Here is a 25,535-nt window from a genome sequence, read left to right as displayed (position 1 = left end):
CTGCTTAACCCCATTTGCTTTGCAAAATCCTAAAAAAGGGGAAAAAAATGAATAAGCATTTAATCAACATCTGTGAGTAGAAACTTAAAGATCTGGTGTTTTATCATATTTTTATTAAAGATGCAGGAGGTAGTTCACTTTTGGGTGCCAAATTATATTTTCTAGGATCTTCATGGGCCTCTCAGGTTCTGAAAATTAAAATTCAAGAGTTTTTCCCTTTAGAAAGTATTATAATTTATTTTCATTTTTTTCTTACCACCTGTAGAGTTTTAATTTTTATGTCCTTTGTATTATCATGGGGGTGGGAGGGGAGAGGTGTCTATTTTATCATATACTCTTGCTTTGATGAGCAAGAATATATTATTTTAGTACCTGTTAAACTTACCATCTGAACGGTACTATACTACGAGCTGAGGATATAAAAAAGAACCAAAAGAAAAATCTTTGCCATTAGAAGTATATATTTTAGTTGGGGTGGAAGAGGTGGAAACATGAAAATATATATATGTAAAATCACAATATTCAGAGTAAATGAAGGTAATCTGAAAGTTTCTGAAGCTTGGCAGACCACAGAAAACTTTGGCAAAAGCTGGAATTTGAACTAACTCTTGGCAAACTCAAAGTCAAGAGTCAGGTGCAGATGCACAGTTTAGGGAGATGGTGTGATACATGTGATACCATGGAGGCCACAGTAGCCAGCCATAGCTTATGTGAGGATTTTAAAATAGATGGGGACTTGAAAAACAGGATGAGTTTTGTGAAGAGTGTTACATGAGAGACAAGTTTATATTTGATCCTGAGAGTAATAGGGAGCTATTGGACCTCATTGATTAGAGTGGGCAACATAATCAGGCCTTGACAGCCAAATGGTTGATGATTAGGATTGAGAAGAGATCTGAGGCAGTCAGAATGCTCCAAGTGTCAGGGCCTGCAGCAGGGTGGCAGCTGTATTACATCAGAGGAGGAATGGAGACTTGTAAGAAAGATGTGGTGAAGGTAAAAACAAGATTTGGCAGTAGATTGGATCAGTGTAGTGAGTGTGAATGAGGAATCAAAGATGACAGCTTAGATTATGAGCTCGAGTGAATGGAGCCTTGGGTAAATGATAAGGAAATCCAAGAGAAGAGAAGATTTCAAAGATTAATGAATTGATTTTGAGCCATTTGTGAGACATACAATTTGAGGAGTACAGGAGGCAGCTGGAGATGTGTGACTTGCTCAGCAGAGAGCCTGAGACTGGAAAATCATCTGCATTGAGGTGATAAACCCATGTGATCTGATGAGATCAGCAACGGTCTGTCAACAGTACTGACCAGAGAGAAAAAGGGCAGAATTTGGGGTGAGGGAGGGTAATCCCCTTTGTGAGCAGATGTGACAGGTATTCTGAGATGAGACCTGACAGAGAGCAACCTCATGAAATCCAGAGAGGAGAGGAGCTGGTCAGCAGGGGCAAAAAGCTCAGCCTTGAAAAAAGGCCTTTCAGAGATGATCAGTAGCGGAGCTCAAAAGTCAGAGTGCAGAGGGAGAGGAAAGCAGTTTGATCAGCTCCTGACAGAGGAGGCCCAGGGTCCATGGTTCATAGCAATGGTTTGGTGATTTTCTTGTATCTTCCAAGTGGAGATTTTTAAGGTGTCTGAGCCATGAGGAAGGAGCTGGTAAACAGGTGAGGAGTGATGATAGTTTGTAGGCCATAGAACAGGACCTGATAAGCCAATGACTTTCTGTGTGCAGAGAGGGGAGGTGGCCATCTCTTCCCTGGAAATGGGAACAACGGAGGGAGTTGGCAGGAATAACCCAGGGCTGAGAAATGGCAGGAAATTGTCAGCAGGTTTGGAAATAGGAATGGGAGGGCAGCAAGGGAATTAGTGATGTGGAGAGTTGATTCACCAAGGAATCAAGCTAGAGAAGGGGGAGATGAGTATAGAGGTCCACTGGGAAAGACCTGAGGGGACTGAGAAAGTGAAGACCCCAGTGAGGATGGAGAACCAGGTTAGGGGTTTATAAGGCAGAGGGAATGAAAATGAGAGAAGATTATGATCAGGTTTGGAAGGTTGAGACTCCAGAGTTTTGTGTAGGAGGTGATTCTGAAGTAAGTTTCTCCTGAGAGAGGAACTTGATTAGGCCCATGGGACCAGAGCCTAAAAAAAGAAATGAGAGGTTAAGAAAGGAGGCTGGTGGGGGGTGGCTGGGTGGCAGAGTAGATGGGGCTCCGGCCCTGGAGTCAGGAGTGCTTGAATTCAAATCCAGCCTCAGACACTTAATGATTACCTAGCTGTGTGGCCTTGGGCAAGCCACTTAACCCAGTTACATTGCCTTGCAAAAAAAAAAAAGGAAGGAGGCTGGAAAAGGGAATGAAATGTTGCTCTTGGTATATAACTATTGTACCCATTGTTTAACAGAGGCTGACATGAGTTGTCACTGTTTTTGTCTATCTGCAGAGACTTCTGCCAAGGAGGGTCTCCTTCTCTGGTGTCAGAGAAAAACAGCTCCATACAAGAATGTCAATGTGCAGAACTTCCACATCAGGTAAGCCCTGCCAAGCTGCCAATATATGAGAAGCTGGTGATTCCTCCTGACTTCCTCTCACCTTAGAGAGTCACCAGCACCTAGAGCAATGTGTGTGGGGTGGGGGCTGCCCAGATTATCTTTCTGAAATAACATTGTTCTCTATTATTGAAACTCTCCATGGTTCCTCTTTATCTTCCTTAAAAACTGAATCTGAGATGTGAGAGGAAAACTTTTAAAGGTTATAGGATGGATGGAGATGGAGAGGTGGAAGCTAGTTGCCATCTAGTCCAATCCATTTCATTTTATAAAGGAAAAAATTGAGTCCCAGAGAGTCACCCAGCAGGTGCAAGTCATAGAACTGGGTCTAACCTTGGATTTCTCTGACTCTGAACCCAGGGTTCTTTGTGCTAAACCATCGAGGCACAACCCTTAGTATAGCCCTCCTCAAAGGGTGGCTTCTGATCCCAATTTCTGAAAATCAAGTTCAACCAATTAGAGAATTCTACAAGAAGTAATTTTTCACAAACCACATAAAAGGGTCCTCAGTAAAATCTAATCATTGCCAGCATATTTAGCATTTTATGCTATGCAAATTTTTTGGCATGTGCTAACTCATGTGACCCTTACGGCAACCCATGGTAGTTGCTATTTATTCCCATTTTACAAATGACAAAACTAAGACATAGAGAAGCTAAGTTACTTAACCAGCATCATACAACTAGTAAGTCTTCAAGACAGAATTTTTGAATTCAGGTTGATCTCACTATTCATTGTGCCAGTTTTATAAATTGCTCACCATATGAACAGTTAAAGTAGTTAACATATACCTTAGGACTGTAGAAAGAGCAGAATGGCTTTGAATTTAATTCCTGACTCAGCTATTTTATTCCCTATGTGACATTAGTAGAGTTGCTTACCCCTCTGTCTCTTGGTTTCCTTATCTTTAAAATTTGGAAGCTGGACTAGATTATTGTTAAGAGCACTTCCACCTCTTCATCCCTTCCTGTTGCGTGTTCTCAGAACTAGTTATTGGATATGAGACTTTTAGTAAAATCTGCTAAAGTGGTAGAGAGAAGGAAACTCACACTTGTCTTTTTTTTCCTCAGCTGGAAGGATGGTCTCGCTTTCAATGCCCTGATTCACAGGCATAGACCAGAGCTGATAGAATATGATAAGCTGCGGAAGGTAGGTCCCTCAGTTCCATTTGCCCCACTTGTGTGAACTGTACCCCACTGCTGAGGGGCAACAACATTGCCACTGGTTTTTAAATCCCTGTCTCCCTCTGACTCCCACAGCACTACTGAGAATCTATAGAGCAGTGTTGAAAAAAAATCCTACAGCTGGTCCCATTTTGTCACTGTCTGATTGTGATTCTAAGGCTTCCTTGGTATTCCTTTAAAACCAGGCCCTGGAACTAGCCTAGCCCCTTCTGCCTAGTATGCCTCTGCTGCTTCTTAAAGGTACAGACTAGGACTACATTTAGGGTTGTGAGGCTAGCCTTTGTTTTGTCTTTGAAAAACCCCACTCGACAAAAAGGCAGCCTCCTAGAAGGGAAGTTCCTCTGATCAATCCCTAGACATTTCCTTATCCCTTCTCGTGTGCCAGTTCCTATGCAAGATGCTGGAACAGAGTAGAGTAGGGCTTTTAAGAGTTTAGAAAGTGAAGAAGATGCTGAGGGTGAGGGTGCCTAGAGGAAACTTGAATCTTCCTCCAGGGAATTACAGGTAGGCATGAATTGACAAGATTTTGGAGGCAGGAACAAGGGTGTTCTGTTGAAAGAACCATGAAGAATTGCAATTGACTGGAGCCAAAGGAGTCATGTGGGGAAGGGAAGGGAATTCAGTGGGGGATCAAGTTGTAGAAGGCCTTGATTGCTTTCCTTTGTAACTTTGATCTTTACCATAGAGAGCTCTTAGGAGAGGGGACTGATATACTGGGAAGATTGAGGAAAATGAATTTGGCAGTTCTGGATTCCTTATTGGCATCTCATTTTCCCTGTGGTCATCTAGGATGAGTTTTTAGATTAGCTGTAGCCCGATTGGTGCAATCTTTTCCCCTTTTCCACTAGCATTAGTGATTCCTTTTGGCTTACATGGGATATTCAGAGTGAATACTTACAATAGATCCCAGCAAAAGTGGAGCTTAAGACTTCCTTCTTTTCCCTGTCTCTTGTTTTCTTGGACAATTACTTGTTCTATCAGCCCCTGGTAGATCACTCACCTTTTGTCTTCCCTTCAGGATGATCCTGTCACAAACCTGAACAATGCCTTTGAAGTTGCTGAGAAGTATCTAGATATCCCCAAGATGTTGGATGCTGAGGGTAAGCACTTAGATTACTGACCTTTCATTTCCTAGATGTTTGTGCAGCAAGTCTGGGCCAAGGATCTGCCTTGTGCTCCTTTCTTCAAGGTGCTTAGAGTCTTGTTCAAAAATAAAATGAAACAAGGGGGCACACACACACATAGCAGAGTATATAACCATGTTATATACCAGTCCATGACAAAATGAATGGTCCAGATCCTTGGTGTCAAGTTCAGAAACCCACCCTGCAGGCTCGCTGCACATGGACTTAGAAAATCACAAATCACCATCATCTCTGTATTTTCACTTTGTCACAAATTTCCCAGACCCATTTTTAATCTGGTTTGAACTACATCTTGTTAGTTTTGCAGGTTGATTTTTGAAACCTCTAGTGTAGATAGTAACAGTAAAAGGTGTCAGAGAAAGGAGATAAATCAGGGCAGCTGGGTGGCTAAAGCCCTGGCCCTGGAGTCAGGAGGATCTGAGTTCAAATCCGGCCTCAAACACTTCATAATTGCCTAGCTGTGTGACCTTGGGCAAGTCACTCTTTAGAAAGGAGAAAAAATCCCTGTAGAGCAGGGTAATCATCAAGTAAGGTAGAATTTGATTTCTGAAGGATCAACTGGATTTGCACAGAGGACTTTAATTAGTTTCTAGCCAGATGCTAGGTACAGCTAGGTATAGCCCAGTGAATAGAGGAACACTTTTCTTTGTGAATTCCTCAGTTTTCCTCAGTTTTTTCAGCTATAAAATGAGCTAGAGAAATAAGTGGCAAACCACTCCCGTATCTGCTGGGGGGGAAAAAAAACAAATGGGTTCACAAGGATTCAGATAGAACTAAATAGCAACAACCAAGCAAAATATTTGTTTCATCCCTTTGTCCATATTGGCTAGTGATCCAAGAAGGGCCTTCCTCAAGACAGATGGACATAAGCCATTCCCAAAGATTTTATTTATTTTGAGTTTTACAATTTTCCCCTAATCTTGCTTTCCTCCCCCACCCCCCACAGAAGGCATTTGCCAGTCTTTACATTGTTTCCATGGATACACTGATCCAAATTGAGTGTGATGAGAGAGAAATCATATCCTTAAGGAAGAAAAATAAAGTATGAGAAATAGCAAAATTACATAAGATAGCAGGTTGTTTTTTTTTTCTAAATTGAAGGTAATAGTCTTTGATCTTTGTTCAAACTCCACGATTCTTTCTCTGGATACAGATAGCATTCTTCATTGCAGAGAGCCCCAAATTGTCCCTGATTGTTGCACTGATGGAACGAGCAAATTTATCAAGGTTGATCATCACCCCCATGTTCCTATTAGGGTGTACAGTGTTTTTCTGGTTCTGCTCATCTCACTCAGCATCAGTTCATGCAAATCCCTCTAGGCTTCCCTGAATCTCCATCCCTCCTGGTTTCTAATAGAACAATAGTGTTCCGTGGTATACATATACCATAGTTTATTAAGCCATTTCCCAATTGATGGATATTTACTTGATGTCCAATTCTTTGCCACCACAAACAGGACTGCTATGAATATTTTTGTACAAGTAATGTTGTACAATGTTTGTACATGTTTTTACCCTTTTTCATCATCTCTCCGGGGTATAGACCCAGCAATGCTATTGCTGGATCAAAGAGTATGCACATTTTTGTTGCCCTTTGGATATAATTCCAAATTGCTCTCCAGAAAGGTTGGATGAGTTCACAGCTCCACCAACAATGTATTAGTGTCCCAGATTTCCCACAACCCTTCCAACAATGATCATTGTCCTTTCTGGTCATATTGGCCAGTCTGAGAGGTGTGAGGTGGTACCTCAGAGATGCTTTAATTTGCATTTCTCTAATAAGTAATCATTTAGAGCATTTTTTCATATGACCATTTGTCAATTGGGGAAAATTCATTCATTCTTAATTGCTGTATGGAGTCAAGAGCCAGTAGTGGTGGGTCAGGACAGGATTTGTCCTTGGAAATTTCCCTAACCCTGGGAAAGGCACCAAGGATAGAATGCCAGTTAAAATGGAGTAAAAAAAAAAACTCATCTTCTTGAGTTCATATCTTTCTGGGTGTCCCTAAGTGAGAACCTTCACCCTGTTTGCCTCAGTTTCTTCAGGTTCTCTGTCAGGAAAATCCCATGGTCTGCTGGAGATTATGGAGAGTCGGGCATGACTGAAACAACTCAAAAACCACAAAACCCTGGGAAGTCTCTTAGAAAGAGAGAGCTTCCTTTGGAATGGCACTGTTCCTTGTACATAATCAGTGGTCAGTTGCCTGCTCTGATAGTCCTGTTCTTCCAGAGAAATGGATCTTGTGAATAATCCTTCTGGCATGGGCCTTTTTTTTTTTTAACTGTGCAAACTTAGGAACTTCTTAAATACTGCACTATTGGGAGAGGAGACAGAATGTCAAGCCATAGAGATGATCTTGTTTGATTCCATCATTTTACAGAGGGTTCATCTAGGTCCAAAGAGGGGAAAACTGAATCAAGGTGACCCAGTTGATCAGTAGCAAAACTGGGGGTAGAGTCCCAAGCACTTCAATTACAATAAATGTTGTCTCCTAGGTGGCAACAGTCAACTGCTCTCCTGGTAAATCATTGAACCTGGCACCGCTGTGCCCTCTTCTCCTTCCCTTCAGCCCCCACCCCAGTGAGCAGGTTGCCATCAGCCATCTGCTTTAATCCTTGTTGTTCACTTTCAGACATCGTGAACACAGCCCGTCCTGATGAGAAGGCCATTATGACCTATGTGTCCAGCTTCTACCATGCCTTTTCGGGAGCGCAGAAGGTACCCGGCGAAGAGGGCTGGGCCTGCCTCGCTGTCCCTCTGCCCCTGCAGCCTCCCATGCTCACCTTGTTTCTCTTGCAGATGGCAGTGGCCTCTTGCTGATTGGAAGCCATACCCCTTCCCCTTGGTACTTGGCTATGGGTTTCCCCAAACAGGGGCATTCAGGCTTGGACCAGCCCAGCCCCACCTTAGTCCTTTCTCCTCCTCCCTGGGCCATCACCCAGACAAATTTCCAGCATTGAAAGATGTGGTTAGAAATTAAACCCACCTCTTTCAAGCTCTCTTTGTCCACTCTCACACCCCCTAAATCTGGGCAGCCAGTCTGTGGAGACAGCACACAGTACTCACATATAGATATGCAGACACGTGTATACACATGCTAGAATCTTCTAGCCAAGCTGGGGTTTGGCTTCCAGTCCAGAGCAAATGCTTGTTCTCTCCTCCTGCATGAGCCCAAGGCCCTGGCTCTAGCTGCCACCCCTGCACTTTTCACTCTCTCCTGCCTTTCTCTCTCTCTCTCTCTCTCTGCGCAGATATTGTGGGCACTCTGAGGCCCGATGAGAAGGCCATCATGACATACGTGTCCTGCTTCTACCACGCTTTCTCGGGGGCTCAAAAGGTGAGCTTCGGGTGGGGGAGTCCTTGTTGCTGCAGCTAGTGTATCCTGTGAGAAATCTCAAGGTAGAGCATTGACCAGGGCACAGTTGGTAACAAGGAGGCCTCTATGGTCCATGCTCTGGCTCATAGCAGCCTCTCCATTTTCTACCTCTGTCAGGAACAATTAAGAGAGCACTTGCAGAGTGAGCAGGTGAGGCACATACCACTTCCTTCTAAAGGATTTCTAGACTGATGTGGAGTGAAGTAATGCCTCAGGTCAACCCAAAATCCTGACTCACAGGGGCACCCATGGTAGTTTCAGGAGATGATCCAGCTGATCCCTCCCTCCCTCCCTCCCTCCCTCGTATGGCATCTTCATTTACCTTTGACATCTTAAGATAGAAACAGTAAATACTATATTGGAAGATATCCTTCTCATCTGAGCATTTATTTCACCACAGAGATCTCTCCCTCCACTGTCTTAATGAGCACACTCCCATCACTTCCATTATTCTTAGTATGTGGGTAGTTAGCACTGCTATCTGTACAAGGGTACTTTTGAGCTCTGGATACCTATGAGGAGCAGCTTCTCAATGCATTCTATTTTCTACCAACTTAATGCTGCCTATTGTGGTCTCCTACTTCTTCGTTCAGCTCTCTACTTAGCTCAAAGAGTTCTACACCCATAGTGCCCTGAAAAGGCCAAAGAGGAATTAATAATTTGATTTAAAATGCCAATTCGTTTTTATCATGAGTCCATTTCCTCTCCCCCAGATTTCTGTGGAGGCAGAGAAGAAGCCACTAGGCAAGGTTTTGACTCACCGGGCTCCAGAGCTCCTGAAATGTAGCCTGAGGAGCAAAAATAGCCAAGGCCAGGGGTTCACTAAGCCAGATGTCTTAATTGAGGCTGGTCTCCTTATCCTCCAAGCACCAGTGACATTGCAGTTCAACCAGTTCAACCTGAAATAGGGGGAGGGAGCCTGGATCTTCTTGATTCTGTGTTGTCCTTCTTATGAAGGATAGAATGCCAGCTTTTCAAGTCAGTTCAGCGCTCTGAGGAAACCCAGGAATGGCATTGACTTCTTTCCCTTAGTCATCAGATGACCTCTTCCTTGACAAGGCTTCTGTGACAGCCTGGGATCTGTGATTTTGCCTAGGTTTGGGTATTGGAAGTGGACTTTAGGAAAGGGTAGATAGATCATCAGAATGTTGAAATGAGTGAGGAGGTAGTTGTCATTTTAATACTATGTGACCTGCTTAAGAACCCGTTTGTATTACTTGATTCTCACTCTTGGATGAACATTCCACCTTCTTTGCAAGCCTATTCCTTTGGGATGGAAAATCATGAAGAAAGTCCAAAGGTTTTCTAGATAGCAAACTGCCCACCTCAGAGGGAACTCTGGAGTAATGAGCTGCCAAGTGCTCCAGTGAAGACTGGGAGTTGTAAGGCCTTGGTATGCCAGGAGTGGTGGTGGGGACTAAAGTGCTTCCCCGTGGCATTACTAGGCTTGTCTGTCTCATGTTTGATTCCTATATGTTAGGGGGAAATGATAAATGTGTTGGTGCAGTTTGGATACCCTTCATTTTTTCTTGTGAAGAACCTAGTTCCCCTCTATCCCTTGTGCCTCTACCCAGTCCTGCCTGGTCAGCTGTCCTTTGGGATTTGCCCCAATCACTGTCCCATTGCCCCCATTCACTAATAAACCTACTTTCAGCTTCCATCTTTAGCTCTGTAGTTGTTATTGAGAGTCTTATTGTGTTGGGAATGAATGGCAACTGAAGAAAGGGAGAGGTTATGTAATAGGAAATTTAGAGCTTGTCATTGTCACCTACTTTAGTTGACCTTCCCACCACCCCCATCCCCAACCAAGACTTCATTGTGTTGGTGCTGCCCCTTACCTTTCTTTGGGGTGAGTTTTTCTGCATTGGCTTCTCTGCTGCACCCCTTGCATGGTGCTCTGGCTTTTGTTAGCATCTTGTAGCATGTGCCAGTGTGCCCCAGAATGAGTGTGTGTGATTGTGCATGCACACACCCCACCAGTTCTGGCTGCGGGCTTCCTTTTGGCTGGATTGGAAGGCTAGCTGTGTTCTTGTGGGTTGGGGAGGCCATTGATTTCCACATTAGAATTCATTATTATGGAGGTCCTCAGTAGCTCACCTCCTAGCCTTTTCTGTTTTCCTTCCCCATCCTTCTGTAGACCCTCCTCACTATTTCTGTTGCTGTCTGGCTTTCAAGTCCTCTTCTTGGATCCTTTCTGTGCTTCCTGAAAGGTACCTATTCTATCCACTTTCCTTTCTCTGTGTGGTGTCCCTCTCCTTCCTTAACTTCCTTGACCCCTGTTTTGTGATCTTTGGAAGAAAGCCTCTCTGTTCCTAGAGAGAGCAGAAAGAGAGCAAACTGGGGTAGTTGCCCTACGGCTAATTTTTTCAGGGGCTGCTAGCTTCATCCCTGATATTGAGACCTTCTTGAATTTAGGTTTCTTAATTTCTCTCACTTTCTGTACCCTTTTCATACCTAAAGATAGTTAGGTTTCCTGGTGTTTCCAATAGGAAGCACATTTTGCTTGGGAAATACAGAGGCTGTGTGAGGAGAAGGAGCAAAACTCTTATACTGGGCCTTCAGACTGCAGGTGCTCCCCAGGCAGGCCATTGAAAGAAGACGCTCCAGGCCCTACAGCCTGAGTGATCCCATCCCTTTCACATTGGAAGCTCTTCAGTTAGTTCCTTAGCTGTCTCTTGGGTCCTGGGACTTTCCTTGAAGAATTAGACCCTACCCAGTCTTTCCCTCTTACTGCTAAGGGAGTATGCCAGGTTGAATTCATTTTATCATAAATGAAAATTACATAGAAGGGTCAGCCCCAGCTATTCTGAGCCTGTCCAGATGGGCAGCCAGACTTTTAGCTGGGGTTTGCAGTCTTGCACTGGTATAATAGCCAGCCACATTGAGGCCAACCTAGGAACCTTCCCTAGGAGAGCACCATGGAAACCAAGTGCCAGTGAACTCTGGCAGCCAGGAATTCTTCAGAACTTCATCTTGCTTGGGATTGACCTGCTTCCTTTCTTTTCCCTGTTCTGCTGCACAGGGGTGGTGGGAGGGGGTCCTTGGGACCTGACTCAGCAACTTCCTGAAGGGCTGGGGAGCTGTCCCACAGGCCCTCACTGTCTCTGGGCTCTCCTCCCTCCACTAGGCTGAGACAGCTGCGAACAGGATCTGCAAGGTGCTGGCCGTCAACCAGGAGAATGAGCACCTGATGGAGGAGTACGAGAAGCTGGCCAGTGATGTGAGTCCCTTTTGGGCGAGTTCCAAGCCCACTTTGTCAACACAAGCGTATGTGCTACTTGTGTGTGTACATGGGCATGTGCGTGAGCTGTGTTTGTAAACATATAATGTCTGGGGCTGGTTTTATGTTAGTGGGCATGGTATCATGTGCATGAACTGTCACTGTGATCAGCATCTAAAGTAACAGTTTAGCAGAAGTTAATCCTTCCAGCATCTTATTAAAAACAACCTCTGTATTCTGTAAGTCATGATGAGCCCAGAAAATGACGCAGAACTCCCTAGAGATGAAGGCATACCAGACTCTTGTCCTAAAAACCAGCCCCTTCCTGAATTGAAGCCCTGGTAGAAATTTGGGGTTCTCAGCTTTTCGATTCCTGGGACTTATGTGATTTCAACATCTGCTGTGTGTGTGTGTGTGTGTGTATGTGTACACACACACCTAGAAGGGCCTGCCTCCCCAGTGCAAACCTGGCCTCCCTGACTCTACAGCTGCTGGTGTGGATCCGCCGTACCATCCCTTGGCTAGAAGACCGTGTACCTCAGAAGACCATCCAAGAGATGCAGCAGAAGCTCGAGGACTTCCGTGATTACCGGCGGGTACACAAACCACCAAAAGTGCAGGAGAAGTGCCAGCTGGAGATCAACTTCAACACTCTGCAGACCAAGCTGAGACTGAGCAATCGCCCTGCCTTCATGCCCTCGGAGGGCAAGATGGTGTCGGTAAGTGTAAAGGGCAGTTGGGGAAAGGTCCTGGGATTTGGACATTGAAATCAAATCCCTTTGTGGCTGCTGACTTGAGGAGACCACATTGAATTTAGACTCCTTAATCTCTGTGACTCTGTACTCACCCTTTCATTCCTAAGGTGTTTTCCATAGGAAGCATATTCTGCTGGGGTCAAGTGACTTCCCCTCTCTGGGCCTATTATCTCATTAATCACATGAAAGAGTTAGTTGAAGCACTAGATAATTTCCAATTTTAAGGTCCTGTTCACTTCTTAATCATTTGATCCCAAGGATTGACCTTAGAGCTAAGGGAAAATGCTCTTCCCTGGAGCCCCTGGGTAACATATCATGAAGCACAAACTTAATGGCCTACTTAACCATTCTTTGAGATGAGCAAATTGAGTTCCTGCCTTAGTTGGTTTAGTTGGTGTTTTACTTGAAATCTCTCATACCACCATTGAGGAGAAAGTAGTCTTTGGAACACTGACCTTGTCGTTTCTCTGTGGACATAAAAATGAGTTTTGATTCATTCGGTGACTCTGAACCATCTCTTTCTATGCTTTGAATTCTAGGACATCAACAATGCTTGGCAGCACCTGGAGCAGGCAGAGAAGGGCTTTGAAGAGTGGCTACTCAATGTGATTCGGCGACTGGAGCGGCTGGATCACCTGGCAGAGAAGTTTGGGCAGAAAGCTTCTATCCATGAAGCATGGACTGATGGTAGGGGTCCCTGGGTGGCCGATTGTGTCTCTTCTGTCTGTCTAGCTTTTGGCTGAGGGAGGCTGAGCATCTCTTCAGAGAGGTCTATGGGGAGAGAACCCCTGTCATGGCGAGTCAAGAGGACCCTTGATGCCCTGACCCTTGGGGTAGCTCTCACATTGGACCCTGGAATGATCCATCTCAGTCAGCCTAGTGACCCAAAAGATACTCAGGACCTCTTGGCTGCTAGGGGTCAGCTGTGGGGAAGTCACATTTCACTGACACTTGAAGGGGTTATCAGGTGTTTTCCTCACCTTCCATGGTAGAGATTGAAAGGATTGTTCCTCCTGTTTGACACATGAGGAAATAGGTTCACCAGAGAGGTTCAAGACCAGGTCTCTCATTTACATCCTTCCTCCCATTCGTCCAGGCTGCTGTTGTTTGGGACCCTCTGGTTCTAGTGTCCTAGATTTTAAGAGGAAATAGTGGAGTTTTTTTTCCTCTTTCCACACCCACCTTGACCTTTTTCTCTTCAAAATGAAAATTCATGGGTAAAATTGCTTCATATAATTCTTGTGGCATAAGATTGGTAGGTGTTAGTATATTTTTGGATCCCTCTTCCCCTGCAACCCAGCTGCTGAATGGGTTTTGTAACCCTTTGGACCCCACTTGAGAAGCTGGAGGCCCAGAATCAGGTTCTGTATCTGCTTCAGGACTGGTCAGGCTGAGGTGGGCAGCTCTCTTCCGGCTTCCCTCACCCCCAGTTCACCCACTTTGTCCCTCCATGGAAGTATGACCCCTTTCCTATTGGCCCCCACCTCTGGTCTGAAGGATTCTAAGAGAGTGCCAGCCCAGAGGAGACAAGACTTGAGTCAGAGCTCTGTGTGGTCAAGCAGCTTCACTTCACTTTCTGCCTGTTTTCTCAGGAGACTAACAGCGCCCCCTCCCAGGGTGGTTGTGAGCATCTAATGAGATCATTTAGCACAGTGCCAGGCACATGGTTGGCACTTAATGAAGGTGGTTTTCCTTCATTTTATGACCTTTGTTACAAAGTAGCATCTCTGGCTTTTGAATTCAAATCCAGAGAGTTTCCTCCTAACTTGTACTTCCATCTCAATGACCTAATTTCAAATCCTATTCTACCATTTGCTTGACTGTGTGACCACAGGCACAGAATTATTGGGCTCGAGTCTCCCTGGGGATTGGCTGAAGCTCAGGCTCTGACCACTTCTCCTGGATGGCCTTGGATATCTCACAGACAGACCCCAGGCACAGATGGGCTTGTCATAATACTCTGGCCCTGACTTTGTTGCAGACCATAAACTAAGAAAATTGTAGAGCAGATTTCATTCTCCATTTCTGCAGTGACCTTGGAAGAGAAGGAGACAGAGCATGTTAAGGGTCACAGTTTTTAGACTCTTTAAACAGAAACATAGGAGGGCTTTGTCTGGCGACCAGCACAGGGATCAACTGCTGAAGTGACAGCATTGTACAAACAGGTTATTCTCATTATATACAAAAGGAGAAGAAAGGGGTGGTTAAATGGAAGAGCTCTTTTTTTTTAAATTTTTTTATTTAATATTTATTCTCATTTTGTACAAATGTTTTTTTATACATTAATAAAATATTCTTGTTTAAGAGTAAACAAAATACCCCCTCCCCCAAAAAAATATAGACTCACTTGAGCGATAAAGTAAAGGGGAGAGAAAAAAATTAAAATTAAAAAAAATAATAGTAATAATTGTAGGTATAGCCAGGTGGCGCAATGGACAGAGTACCAGCCCTGGAGCTATGAGCACCCAAGCCCACATTCAGCCCCGTACACACAGCAATCACCCAGCCATGTGACATGCAAGCCACCCCAACCCCACTGCCCTGCAAAAACAAAAAAAAAAAATTTAAAAAAGACCCAAAATAAAATAAAATAAAATAGTAATAATAGTAGGGGTGGCTGGGTGGCAGACAGAGCATTGGCCCTTGAGCCAGGAGCACCTGGGTCCAAATCCGGCCTCAGACACCTCACGATCACCCTGCTATGCAGCCCGAGGCAGGCTACCCAGCCCCACTTGCCCTGCACACCCCCCCCCCCCAAATGTGCTTGAGTCTTTGTTCCAACACCAACAGTTCTGTCGTGGGTGGATCACATTCTTTATGATAAGTACATCACAAAAGTTACTTAATGGAAGAGCTCTTAAGAAAGGAGCTGAGTTTTATATCATCTGTTATCATACAGGACAGTCGATCATTTTGTGTTTCAGGACTCATATGATGAGTATGTGCAGAAAAGGCCACAGAAAATAATTGCAATTTAGATACAAATAGCTTAGAAAATGAGAGATTTTTTGAAGCTCTCAAGTGACCACCTGTTAGCTTTAGGAACAAATACAAATTCTTGCTTGTCATTTCAAACCCCCTCACAGTCTGGGTCCCCTCTACCTTTTCAGGCTTTTACATCATTTCCCTTTAATCCTGGGCTCTGTAGCTCAGCCAGACTAAGCCCATCTCCTTTTTCCATCTCTGTACTCTAGGGTTGGGGAACATCTGCCCTATGGACCTTATATCACTCAGGAAATCATTTGGTCTGGCACTGCCATGACAACCACAAGTGGGACTTGAAGTTTAATAAATATTTTAAGAGCTTTTTAGTAGTGAATTAATTAAATGTTTGACTAAATATGGCAGGGTAATTTTTAAGGCGATAATTTTGGATAGCCCTTGGCAGAAAAAAGTTCCCTACCCATCTGGAATTCAACCTCTTGCATTTCAACCTTATAGAATCCCTACTTTTCCTTCAAAACTCCTGTGTGAGGACCTCTTCTTTCCTCTTTGCATCCCCCTAACCAAAAAGTATGTGTGTGTGTGTGTGTGTGTGTGTGTGTACGTGTACGTGTACGTGTACGTGTACATGTATGAGAGAGAGACTATTTCTGCAATAGGCACCCACCCAAAAAGCTTCATCCTCAAAGGCAGTGAGCAGTCAGCCGGGCTCCTTTGGACTGTAGTGGGGAAGACACCAATGGATGGGGAAGAAGGAAAAGAAACCTGGCTGAGACATTCAGGGTCAGAGCAAGCAGATTTTCACAAGTGATGGGCTAATCCACAGCAGACCACATCTTTACCATTATCCAGGTGACCGAAAAAAACTAGAGAATCCTGAGATGGTCCTGGGCTTTATTGTGTTTACTCTTAAAAAAAAAAAAAAAAAGCTTTTGGGGCAGCTAGGTGGCACAGTGGAATAGAGCACAGGCCCTGGAGTCAGGAGTACCTGAGTTCAAATCTGGCCTCAGACACTTAATAATGACCTAGCTGTGTGGCCTTGGGCAAGCCACTTAACCCCATTGCCTTGCAAAAAAAAAAAAAAAGCTTTTGATTGAATTGAACAAATCAGCAGCTTCTCTTCCCCCATGGTATTTCCCACATACATACTACATAAGATTGCTCAAAAGGTACTATCACGGAAAGTTTAAACTTGGGTGATTGGGGGGATTCAGGACAGACACAGGCTGTCATCTATATCCTAGAAGGGAATTGTTAAAGTCCCAAATCCATTTGAGTATAAATTGTTCTTTGACAGATCATGAGTTTGATTTCTTTTTTCTTTTTTTTTCTTTCTTTTTTCTTTTTTTTTTTTTTGCAAGGCAATGAGGTTAAGTGGCTTGCCCAAGGCCACACAGCTAGGTCATTATTAAGTGTCTGAGGCCGGATTTGAACTCGGATACTCCTGACTCCAGGGCCGGTGCTCTATCCATTGCATCACCTAGCCACCTCATGACCTTGATTTCTAAATGACTAGATAGAAGCACATACCTTCCTCTGACCCATTGGGACCCTCACCTGCTGTTGGGGAGTACTTTCCTCAGCAGTAGGGCCTGGCATGGCTGCCCTCCTCAGGCCATTCTAGGGAACATGTGAGCTAGCCCTGGGAGTTCTCTCCATGGTAAATGCTCTTCCTTCACTGGTATCTGTCTAGATCCCCGTGCTGCTCATTGTCCTTGTTCCCAAGAATTGGAGTCCTTATGCTCCCAGCTATAGTATCATGTGAAATTGCTATCTGTTCCCTTCCTCTGCCATGAGACGGGCTGTATTTGTACTACTGTGTCCCAGCCCTTGGTTCTGTTGATCTTGCCACTGAATTCTGGCAAAGCCTTAGCCCAAGTGGGTTAGTGAGGGCCAGGCAGCTTGGCTTGGTATTGTCTGGATTTCTCTGGCTTACCCTGAGGCTTGAGGGACCTTGGTGGCTAATGCCCCTGCAGTTGTGTCTGTGAAGACTCGGGGCCTAACCTCTTCCTCATCTTTTCAGTGACCCGGTTGAGGCAGTCTCTTTTACCGACCCAGTAGTGGGCTTGGAGACGGAATCCTGCCTCCAATGTTTACTTTATGTATGACTCTTGGCAAGCCACTGAACCTCTCTCAGCCTCAGTTTCTTAATCTTTAAAATGGGAATAATAATAGCATCTACCTGATAAGAGTTGTTTTGAGGATCAGTTGAGATGTCAGGTAAGGCATTTTGCAGATCTCATAGGGCTCTGTGGGTTATAGCCTGACCCGTCCAAGCCCTTACCACCTTTTTTTGTGTCAGTGTGAGGAAGACAATTCACTCATTCTGGTTGCTGCCTTGTAGAAGACAAGGAAGGAGGGCGAATGACTTAATTTTATACCTTTATAGCTTAATTAGCTTCTTGTACCCTTGTCTTGGGTTTGGGTAGAAGGGCTATAAATCCTGGGCCCTTGGACCTGTCATTGAATGAATGATATTCACCCAGTTCTGCTGCTTGAGACAGATAATCTGCAACTTTGAGATTAATAGAATCCAGAGCATTCCTGGAGCCCCTGTGGGGTTCCTAAAGACCAGTCAGTCTGACCTGATGAAATATATCTAAGTGCCAGTTTACTCCTCCATCCTGAGGACCTCCAGGAAATGCAGACCTCTTGGGAACCTAGGGAGTGAGTGATCTCTGACCCTCCTTTCCTTGGAAGTATTTTTTCTATTATTTTAAGTTCCCCTAAATGGTGTGAACTTTCTATGGTGTTTACCATTGGCTTTTGTTCTCAGGTATATAATTACTCAGACTCCAAGACTAATAACAGCATTTCTTTCCTTCTCCAAAAGACCTGACAGTTGAACCCTTCACATTTCCAGCTTTGCCATTGTTCAGAGCCTGGGAAAAATGGGATGGTGTAACTTAACTTAGGAAAACTCTGCATAGAGATAAGGGCCCTCCCCCTCAGGGTTCTGTGGTGGGCCTGGATCCCACACTCTTCCCTCCTTTCTATTTCGGCCTCTCTCCAACTCTGCTTTCATTCGTGTGTGTGTGTGTGTATTCATGGCATGAAAGTAAGGGACTTTATAAACCATCTAATCTTCTTCAGCAGTAATATTCCCTTTTATACTGTTCTATCAAACAATCCTACAGCCTCCATTCCCAAAACAGATTGTTTTACCTTTTTTTTTTTTTTTTTTTTTTTTTTTTAGGTTTTTTGCAAGACAAATAGGGTTAAGTGGCTTGGCCATGGCCACACAGCTAGATAATTATTAAGTGTCTGAGGCTGGATTTGAACTCAGGTACACCTGACTCCAGGGCTGGTGCTCTAACCACTGTGCCACCTAGCTGCCCCCCAGGCTATTTTACTTTTAAAGTTATTTTTTTCTTTTTCCCTGGCTTGAGTCTGCCTTTTTTTAACTTCGTTATTTCTAGTTCTGCTATCTAGTACCTACCAAGACATATTTAATCCCTTTTCCCCTTAACAAATCTTCAGATATCTGGGAAAAACTATCATTTTTCTCTTTCTTCCCTTCTCCCATTAACCCCAATCTTAGCTTTTCTAGGTTAGGCATCCTTAATTCTTTGATTACTTGACCAATTCATTGAATTGGTCATTGAAAACACCCTAAAAAGTTGCTGCTTGAATTCCCACATGATATAGGAATTCCTTGGGCCTAAAGGTGCCTGCCTTTCCCATTTCTAAGCCAAGACCCTGAGCCATTCATTTCCACTGGTTGCATTCATTGGGTTGACCCAATATCCCTGGGATATGGGTCAACCCAAATCAAGTCTTCTCTCTCCCATCAGGCCTGAAGCTGGGCTTTGGGAAGAACCAGGTAATGAAAGAACCTGATTCTCTCCTGGTTGTTTGTTCCCAGGATTAAAACCTGGCTTGGGCCCTCATGGTGAAGAGCACCCCTCTGGCTTGATGGGGCTTGCAGATATTCTTGTTTTCCTTTCCTGGATCTCTGACCAGATCTGATCATTCCTCTCCGATCCCTATCCCACAGGTAAGGAGGCCATGCTGAAACAGAAGGACTATGAGACAGCTACCCTGTCTGACATCAAAGCCCTCATCAGGAAACATGAGGCCTTTGAGAGCGACCTGGCAGCCCATCAGGACCGCGTGGAACAAATTGCTGCCATTGCCCAGGAGCTGAAGTATGTTGGCTTCTCTCCCATGTGGGGCCCAGGGTGGGGGAAATGGCCTCAAAGAAAGCCAAATTCTGGCCCTTCATTTATCTGACCTTTGGAGAACAGCTCTCTCATCAGAATGTTCTTTGGGGAAGAATTAGGAACCTTCAGTGGCCCTTGGTTATTGTCTCTGTAACCAATTCCTCTCTCCCCAGAGGCCTTCCTGAGCCACTCTTCCAGCTCTCCCTCACTCCTTCTCCACAGTGTCTGAGTCACATATATAAACTTTGTTTTAACTGTGATGGTTTGAGTGAGAGGGAGCTCTTGGCTTCCCTCTGCCTCCTCAGTGTGGGTCCTGCTGGCCCACATGCTCACTTCATGGTCATGTTTGAGCAGGGCTGCCCGAGGCCCCCAGCCCTGCATCCAGAGGGGGAAGTGGAAAGTACAGTGGCATCATTGTTCCTGGCCCTCCCAACCCCCTTCCCTTCTTTCCCGATTAGAATACACTTATTGTAAGAGCTTCCAGGCAGCCTGGGATTTTTTTCCTCACTTCCCCACCCTAGTCAGATAAACTCATGCACACAATTAGTACACTCAGCCCTGGCTCTGTGGGGAACCAATGAATGTGTGCCTTATTCCCCTCAATTGGGTGTCTACCACCTAGATGTGGGAGGCCCAGGGCATGACTTAATGGAAAATCCTTCAGTCCCAGCAGGGAGCTCCCAAAATAACTGTCTGTTTCTCGTCTAGAACTGCCCTTTGCACAGCCCTGCCTCCCCTGCCTGCCTTTACCATCTCCAAAATTGTGTTTATTCTCTTATGCTGAATCTCCACACCCTGGGTGGGACAGCCCTCCTGCCCTTGGGCTCCTTCTCCCCATCCTCCCTTTGCCTTGTGGACACTCAATGGCTCTGGTGCCCCCTGTGTGACAGATTGTCTCCCCTCAGTGGGAAGCCCTTATCTCCCTGTCTATAAGCACTGATAGACCAACCTCCTCCAATTAGCTTTTCATAGTTTGAAAGACTTTGGCTCATGCCAATGGGAAATGGGTCTCAGTAATCTGCACAGCTTTTGTCTCCCTGTCTTCACAGTGAACTGGATTATTATGACTCGCCAAGTGTCAATACTCGGTGCCAGAAGATTTGTGACCAGTGGGATGCCCTTGGCTCACTGACCCACAGTCGAAGAGAAGCTCTTGAGGTAAAGGCTTTGATCTGTGCAGAGCAGAATAACAGAGCCCCTTGATGTCCTGGCACTGACTGCTGTCACCAGACATCAGCAGTACAGATGGGCAGGGAGGGCATCACTTTAATTGAATTAAGAATTCAAAATACCTAAATTATATATAGGCTAGGGGAGCTTTAGGTAAAAAATATTTTGTCTGGAAAGGATCTGAGGAGGCTTAATGACTTGAGGCTAGCTTAATGTGAGCTAGTGAGCTAGTGGTATGATGTGGCAGCCAGAGAATTTCATGCTCTAGGCAGGGATGAGGGCCCGGAGGCCATACCCGGGAAGGATTAGTTGAAGATCTTGCTGGGATGTGTAGCCTGAAAAAAGAAAGCGAATGTGATCATTATAGTGAAGTTGTTGGGTCACCTGCTTCTCCCTGGAGACCTTCACACAAAGCCAGATGTGTGACCACATCTAGTTAGCCACTGAGCTCTGACTGAACTGAGAAACCCCCACCTCCCCACCGCCACCAGGGGACTACCTCTTCTTTGGTGCTCTTTAATGACCCTTGTCACCGATCTTCTCTACTTCAGAAAACAGAGAAACAACTAGAAACAATTGATCAGCTGCATCTGGAATACGCTAAGCGTGCAGCACCTTTCAACAACTGGATGGAGAGTGCAATGGAGGACCTACAAGACATGTTCATTGTCCATACCATTGAAGAGATTGAGGTAGATAGGAAGCATCAGTTTCCACCGGGGGTGGGGGGGTGGACGGGTGGACAGGGCATTAACCTGATTTTCTGTCATCTGTTTAGGCACCTTGTTGCCAGCACAACCCTCTGTTCTCTCCCTTTGTGGCCCCTTTTCTGTTAGAAATGTTGACCGTCCCACTTGTTCTCTAATCCCTGACTGCTCCTACCATCTAGGGCCTCATTGCAGCCCACGACCAGTTTAAGTCTACCCTGCCCGATGCTGACAAGGAGCGGGAGGCTATCCTAGCGATTCATGGGGAAGCCCAGAGAATTGCTGAATGTAACCACATCAAGCTGTTGGGAAGCAACCCCTATACCACTGTTACTCCCCAGATCATCAACTCCAAATGGGAGAAGGTAAAAACTAAAAGGCAGGCTGGGACTGGAACTTTGGGAACTTGAGGCTGATTTGCTGACCTGGAATGTAACCCTTTTTACCCATACTCTGCTGGGCAGGTTCAGCAGCTTGTGCCAAAGCGGGATGATGCCCTGCTAGAGGAGCAGAGCAAGCAGCAGTCCAATGAACGCCTCCGCCGACAGTTTGCCAGCCAGGCCAACATTGTGGGGCCATGGATCCAGACCAAGATGGAGGTGAGGGAGGAGCCATTCACTCAGGGCTATCCATAGACTTAGAGCGCCACCTGGCGTTGGATGCGGTCCACAATTGTCTACACAGGAGGGTTCACATTTGAGTGTTTTAGACAGGAAACTAAAAATAATACCGGATTCTTATAGAATCTTATACAGTGTCATTGGGATTGGGCTATAATTTCTCTTTAAGCTCAGGAGGAGAAAATATTGGAGTTCAGGTATATAGGAGAGACTTCGTTGGGGCTAAGCAGAAGCACAAAAGTACCATGTCATTGGTATTGGTTCAGGCAGGTGGGCATGATGATTAAAAAAAACTCTCAGAGCTGGAAGGCCTAGTTCTTTTGAGATAGAGTAGGAGATAAGAGTGAAGTCTTTAGAACAGGGCTGTGTATCCTATCCTAGGCATCACTGGGAGAAGAAGAAGCTCACTTGATCTGGGGCTCTCCTTCCTTTTCTTTATACAGGAAATTGGGCGCATTTCCATTGAGATGAATGGAACTCTGGAGGACCAGCTGAGCCACCTGAAGCAGTATGAGCAGAGTATCATGGACTATAAGCCCAACCTGGATCTCCTCGAACAGCAGCATCAGCTCATCCAGGAGGCCCTCATCTTTGACAACAAACACACCAACTACACTATGGAGGTAGGGGTGCCACTCCAGTGGGCTTTGGGACCTGGCACGCCCACCCCATGCAGGAGGATAGCTCATCCTCACTTTTGTTCATCCTCCTTTGTAGCATCTTCGTGTGGGCTGGGAGCAGTTCCTTACCACCATTGCCAGAACTGTCAATGAAGTGGAGAACCAGATCCTGACCCGAGATGCCAAAGGCATCAGTCAGGAGCAAATGCAGGAGTTCCGGGCATCATTCAACCACTTTGACAAAGTGAGTGAACTCAGATCTTTTCCCCTTGGTGCCAACTCACACCTATATCCCTTCCAAGTCAGGTTGTTTGCCATTGCCCACTTCATCCAGAGCTCTTTCTGGTGTCATCTTTCCCCTCCTTCCCCAACCCCCACCATCGTTCATTAATCCAGTCATTCCTTGATCTAGCTGTAATTAATCAAGCCAATACAGGATTTTGGGGTGGGGGAGAGGCAGGATGAGACTGGAGAGTTGTGCCTCCCTTCAGTGAGCTTATTATCCAAGTCTAGTAGGCTAGAGAAGGCAGCTACACAGACCCTGCACAAATACTGTTATATAGGGTATTATGAAAAAGGCCATATGGGTGATAAAAGTTCCCAAGGCCTATCTAGATGGTCACCAAAAAAACCATTCCATCAGCTAGTCAAGAGGAGAGTATACTCTTAAGTAGAAAAGCTGGCCCCGACCAAGATCTCCTCTCTTACTGCTCTGGTTACTTAACCCAGGGAAGTATGTCTTCCACTGTCCTTGAGGTCTAAGTAAGAGCCAGAAAGTTCTGTTGGAAGAACAGGCTGAAGGCTTCTCTTCTCCGGAGTCTGGCTGGACAAGTTCTGCCTCCTGTGCTCCTCTAATTCCATTTCCCCCACATCCCTTCCCCTTTCCCTAGGTCACTGTGTCTGTGTTACCCTCTAATGATGTATTTCCCTCCTGTCTACTTTCCCATGTGTCCCTCTTGCCCTTCCCCAATCCTGCATGTGGCCTCATGGCTCCTTCTCCCCGTCTCCGGCCTCGGTGTCCACACCCATCCCTCTTCCCCTCCTGTTCGGTGGGGTCTGGACCACGCCCCCCTGGATGGTTCGGCAGGATCACGGCGGGGCACTGGGGCCTGAGGAGTTCAAAGCATGTCTCATCAGCCTGGGCTACGATGTGGAGAATGATCGACAGGTATGAATGCCTTGGTGGAATTGCCCACCCAGCAGGTTAATTAACAGTCTCTCTCTCTCTCTCTCTCTCTCTCTCTCTCTCTCTCTCTCTCTCTCTCTCTCTCTCTCTCTCTCTCCCCACTCCACTGCTTTCCTTTCCCATTCACCATTTAAACCATCACTTTTGTTATTTAAACCATCCTCACTGGCCATTGCTCTTGCCATATTTTTCTCTTACCTTGAGTTTTCTTGGCCTTCTCTGTCTGTTCATCCATCCCACTCTCCTCTCTTTCCTTGTCATCCTCCACCTCTTGCATGTGCTGTCTCCTCCCCTTCATCTCCCACTCTGGGGCCTCCCCTTCTTTTGCTGTCCTTCCCTTGGAGCAGAAGCAAACTGGCAGTATGGACGCTGATGACTTCCGAGCTCTGCTTATCTCCACAGGATACAGCCTGGTACGCTATGCGCTCTTTTCCCCTTCCCTCCTCCTCCTCCAAACTTGGAAAGGAACAGAGCGTTCCTATCTTCTCTCTGCTTTTGACACAGCCAGGTGGGAGGGCCTCACTGCCTTCAGCTGCCAGGGTTGTCTTGTCTCTTCTCTTCCCACCACCCCTGCTGCCCCTCGCTGACATGCTCAAAATCTCCTCTACCTTCTTTCCCACATCCCTGTTCTCTTGGCTTCGCCAAACCCAAGACAGGAGGAGTCTTTCTCTCCCTTATTCTCTCTTTATCATACCCCCTTCCCTTTTTATCTTTTTTCCCTCTTTGGTATCTGGTGGCCTAAGCCTAAGTGACCACCTATTTTGATTTTTTTTTTTTAACCCAGATCTAATCTAGCACACATGGGGAGCTGATCACCCAGAGTATAGAGGGGGAAGAGTTGGTTTTCTCCTTTCCTGGATTGGGGTTGGTGGATACTTGTCAGAAGACTGATGTTCAGTGGCACTTCCTGACCTACTGTGGAAAAATGGGTAGCCAACTCCGCAGCAAGTGCTGAGTCTGCCTAACCCTATGTTAGGTACCATCAAAGAGACAAGGAAAACCTTTGGGAAGCAGAAATTATAAGCTCCTAATAAGAAGAGGATGATGCCATTCTGTCAGTAAAGAACCAAGGTCTTTCATCCTTTATTGAGTTCACTTGCGGATGGGAGCTGAGCTCAATTGGCTAGCTGCCTGGCAGGACCCTGCAATAGGAGAGTGTACTAGGCCTGCCAAGAGTTTGCTCTTCCCCTTGAATAGAGAGGAAAGATTCTTAAAAACCCCAGTCACCATACCTCCCATTTCTTCTCACTTCCCAACAGGGTGATGCTGAATTCAACCGCATCATGAGTGTTGTGGACCCCAACAATAGTGGCATTGTGACATTCCAGGCCTTTATTGACTTCATGTCTCGAGAGACAACTGATACAGACACAGCTGATCAGGTCATTGCTTCCTTCAAAGTCCTGGCTGGAGATAAGGTGAGCTGGTTGTTGCTGAGAAGCAAAGGGACAACTGTCTCTCTCAGGGCTTCCATGTCTTAGAGTCCTGATGGTTAGGGAGTTCTGGTTCAGATAGAATAGATCATACTGTCCCAGAGCAGAATGGGAAGGAACCCCACATGCCATTGTAGGAGCCTAGGAATTGGAACTAAGAGTCTTGGGGAAGTAAGGTGCTCTGGCCAAGGTCACGCACCAAGTCTCAGGTGGACCTCAGCCTAGAGCCAGTCTCCTGAGTCCTTGTCTAGGATTCTTTTCCACACTGCCCCTTAGAGATCAAGGACAAAGCTGGAGCCATCTGAAGACAGACTAAAAAGGCAGCTTCTTTAGTCAGAAGTTTGCAGAGACAGGACAGAAAATGGTTTAGAAAGCTCAGTCACAGCCTTGATCTCCACATTGTAAGAGAGTTGCAGAAAGCATCTCTGGTGCTATGTAGAAGAGGTCTTTTTGGGTGACCCTTAGGCT

At 45.6% G+C, this 25,535-nt stretch overlaps 1 protein-coding gene across 3 annotated transcripts in view; it reads left to right on the top strand.

The window, feature by feature from the left end:
• The window catches only part of ACTN4 (actinin alpha 4), a 78,328-nt gene that overhangs the window by 50,806 nt on the left and 1,987 nt on the right, over positions 1 to 25,535 (top strand). For 2 of the 3 annotated variants that reach the window (XM_074219020.1, XM_074219021.1), the window contains exons 5-20: positions 2,437 to 2,526; positions 3,615 to 3,693; positions 4,747 to 4,828; positions 7,507 to 7,592; positions 11,378 to 11,470; positions 11,959 to 12,189; positions 12,765 to 12,912; positions 19,166 to 19,316; positions 20,381 to 20,489; positions 21,053 to 21,193; positions 21,391 to 21,573; positions 21,673 to 21,807; positions 22,272 to 22,451; positions 22,546 to 22,692; positions 23,536 to 23,616; positions 24,894 to 25,052. In XM_074219020.1, coding sequence (XP_074075121.1) covers positions 2,437 to 2,526; positions 3,615 to 3,693; positions 4,747 to 4,828; positions 7,507 to 7,592; positions 11,378 to 11,470; positions 11,959 to 12,189; positions 12,765 to 12,912; positions 19,166 to 19,316; positions 20,381 to 20,489; positions 21,053 to 21,193; positions 21,391 to 21,573; positions 21,673 to 21,807; positions 22,272 to 22,451; positions 22,546 to 22,692; positions 23,536 to 23,616; positions 24,894 to 25,052 — 2,095 coding nt within the window. Of the gene's footprint in view, positions 1 to 2,436; positions 2,527 to 3,614; positions 3,694 to 4,746; positions 4,829 to 7,506; positions 7,593 to 11,377; positions 11,471 to 11,958; positions 12,190 to 12,764; positions 12,913 to 19,165; positions 19,317 to 20,380; positions 20,490 to 21,052; positions 21,194 to 21,390; positions 21,574 to 21,672; positions 21,808 to 22,271; positions 22,452 to 22,545; positions 22,693 to 23,535; positions 23,617 to 23,981; positions 24,048 to 24,893; positions 25,053 to 25,535 lie in introns of all 3 variants that reach the window. The other variant, XM_074219022.1, reaches the window with a different exon arrangement.

Source organism: Macrotis lagotis, chromosome 1 (assembly GCF_037893015.1).
Source record: "Macrotis lagotis isolate mMagLag1 chromosome 1, bilby.v1.9.chrom.fasta, whole genome shotgun sequence".
Classification (NCBI taxonomy): Eukaryota; Metazoa; Chordata; class Mammalia; order Peramelemorphia; family Peramelidae; genus Macrotis; species Macrotis lagotis.
This window is presented reverse-complemented; position numbering and strand designations above follow the sequence as displayed.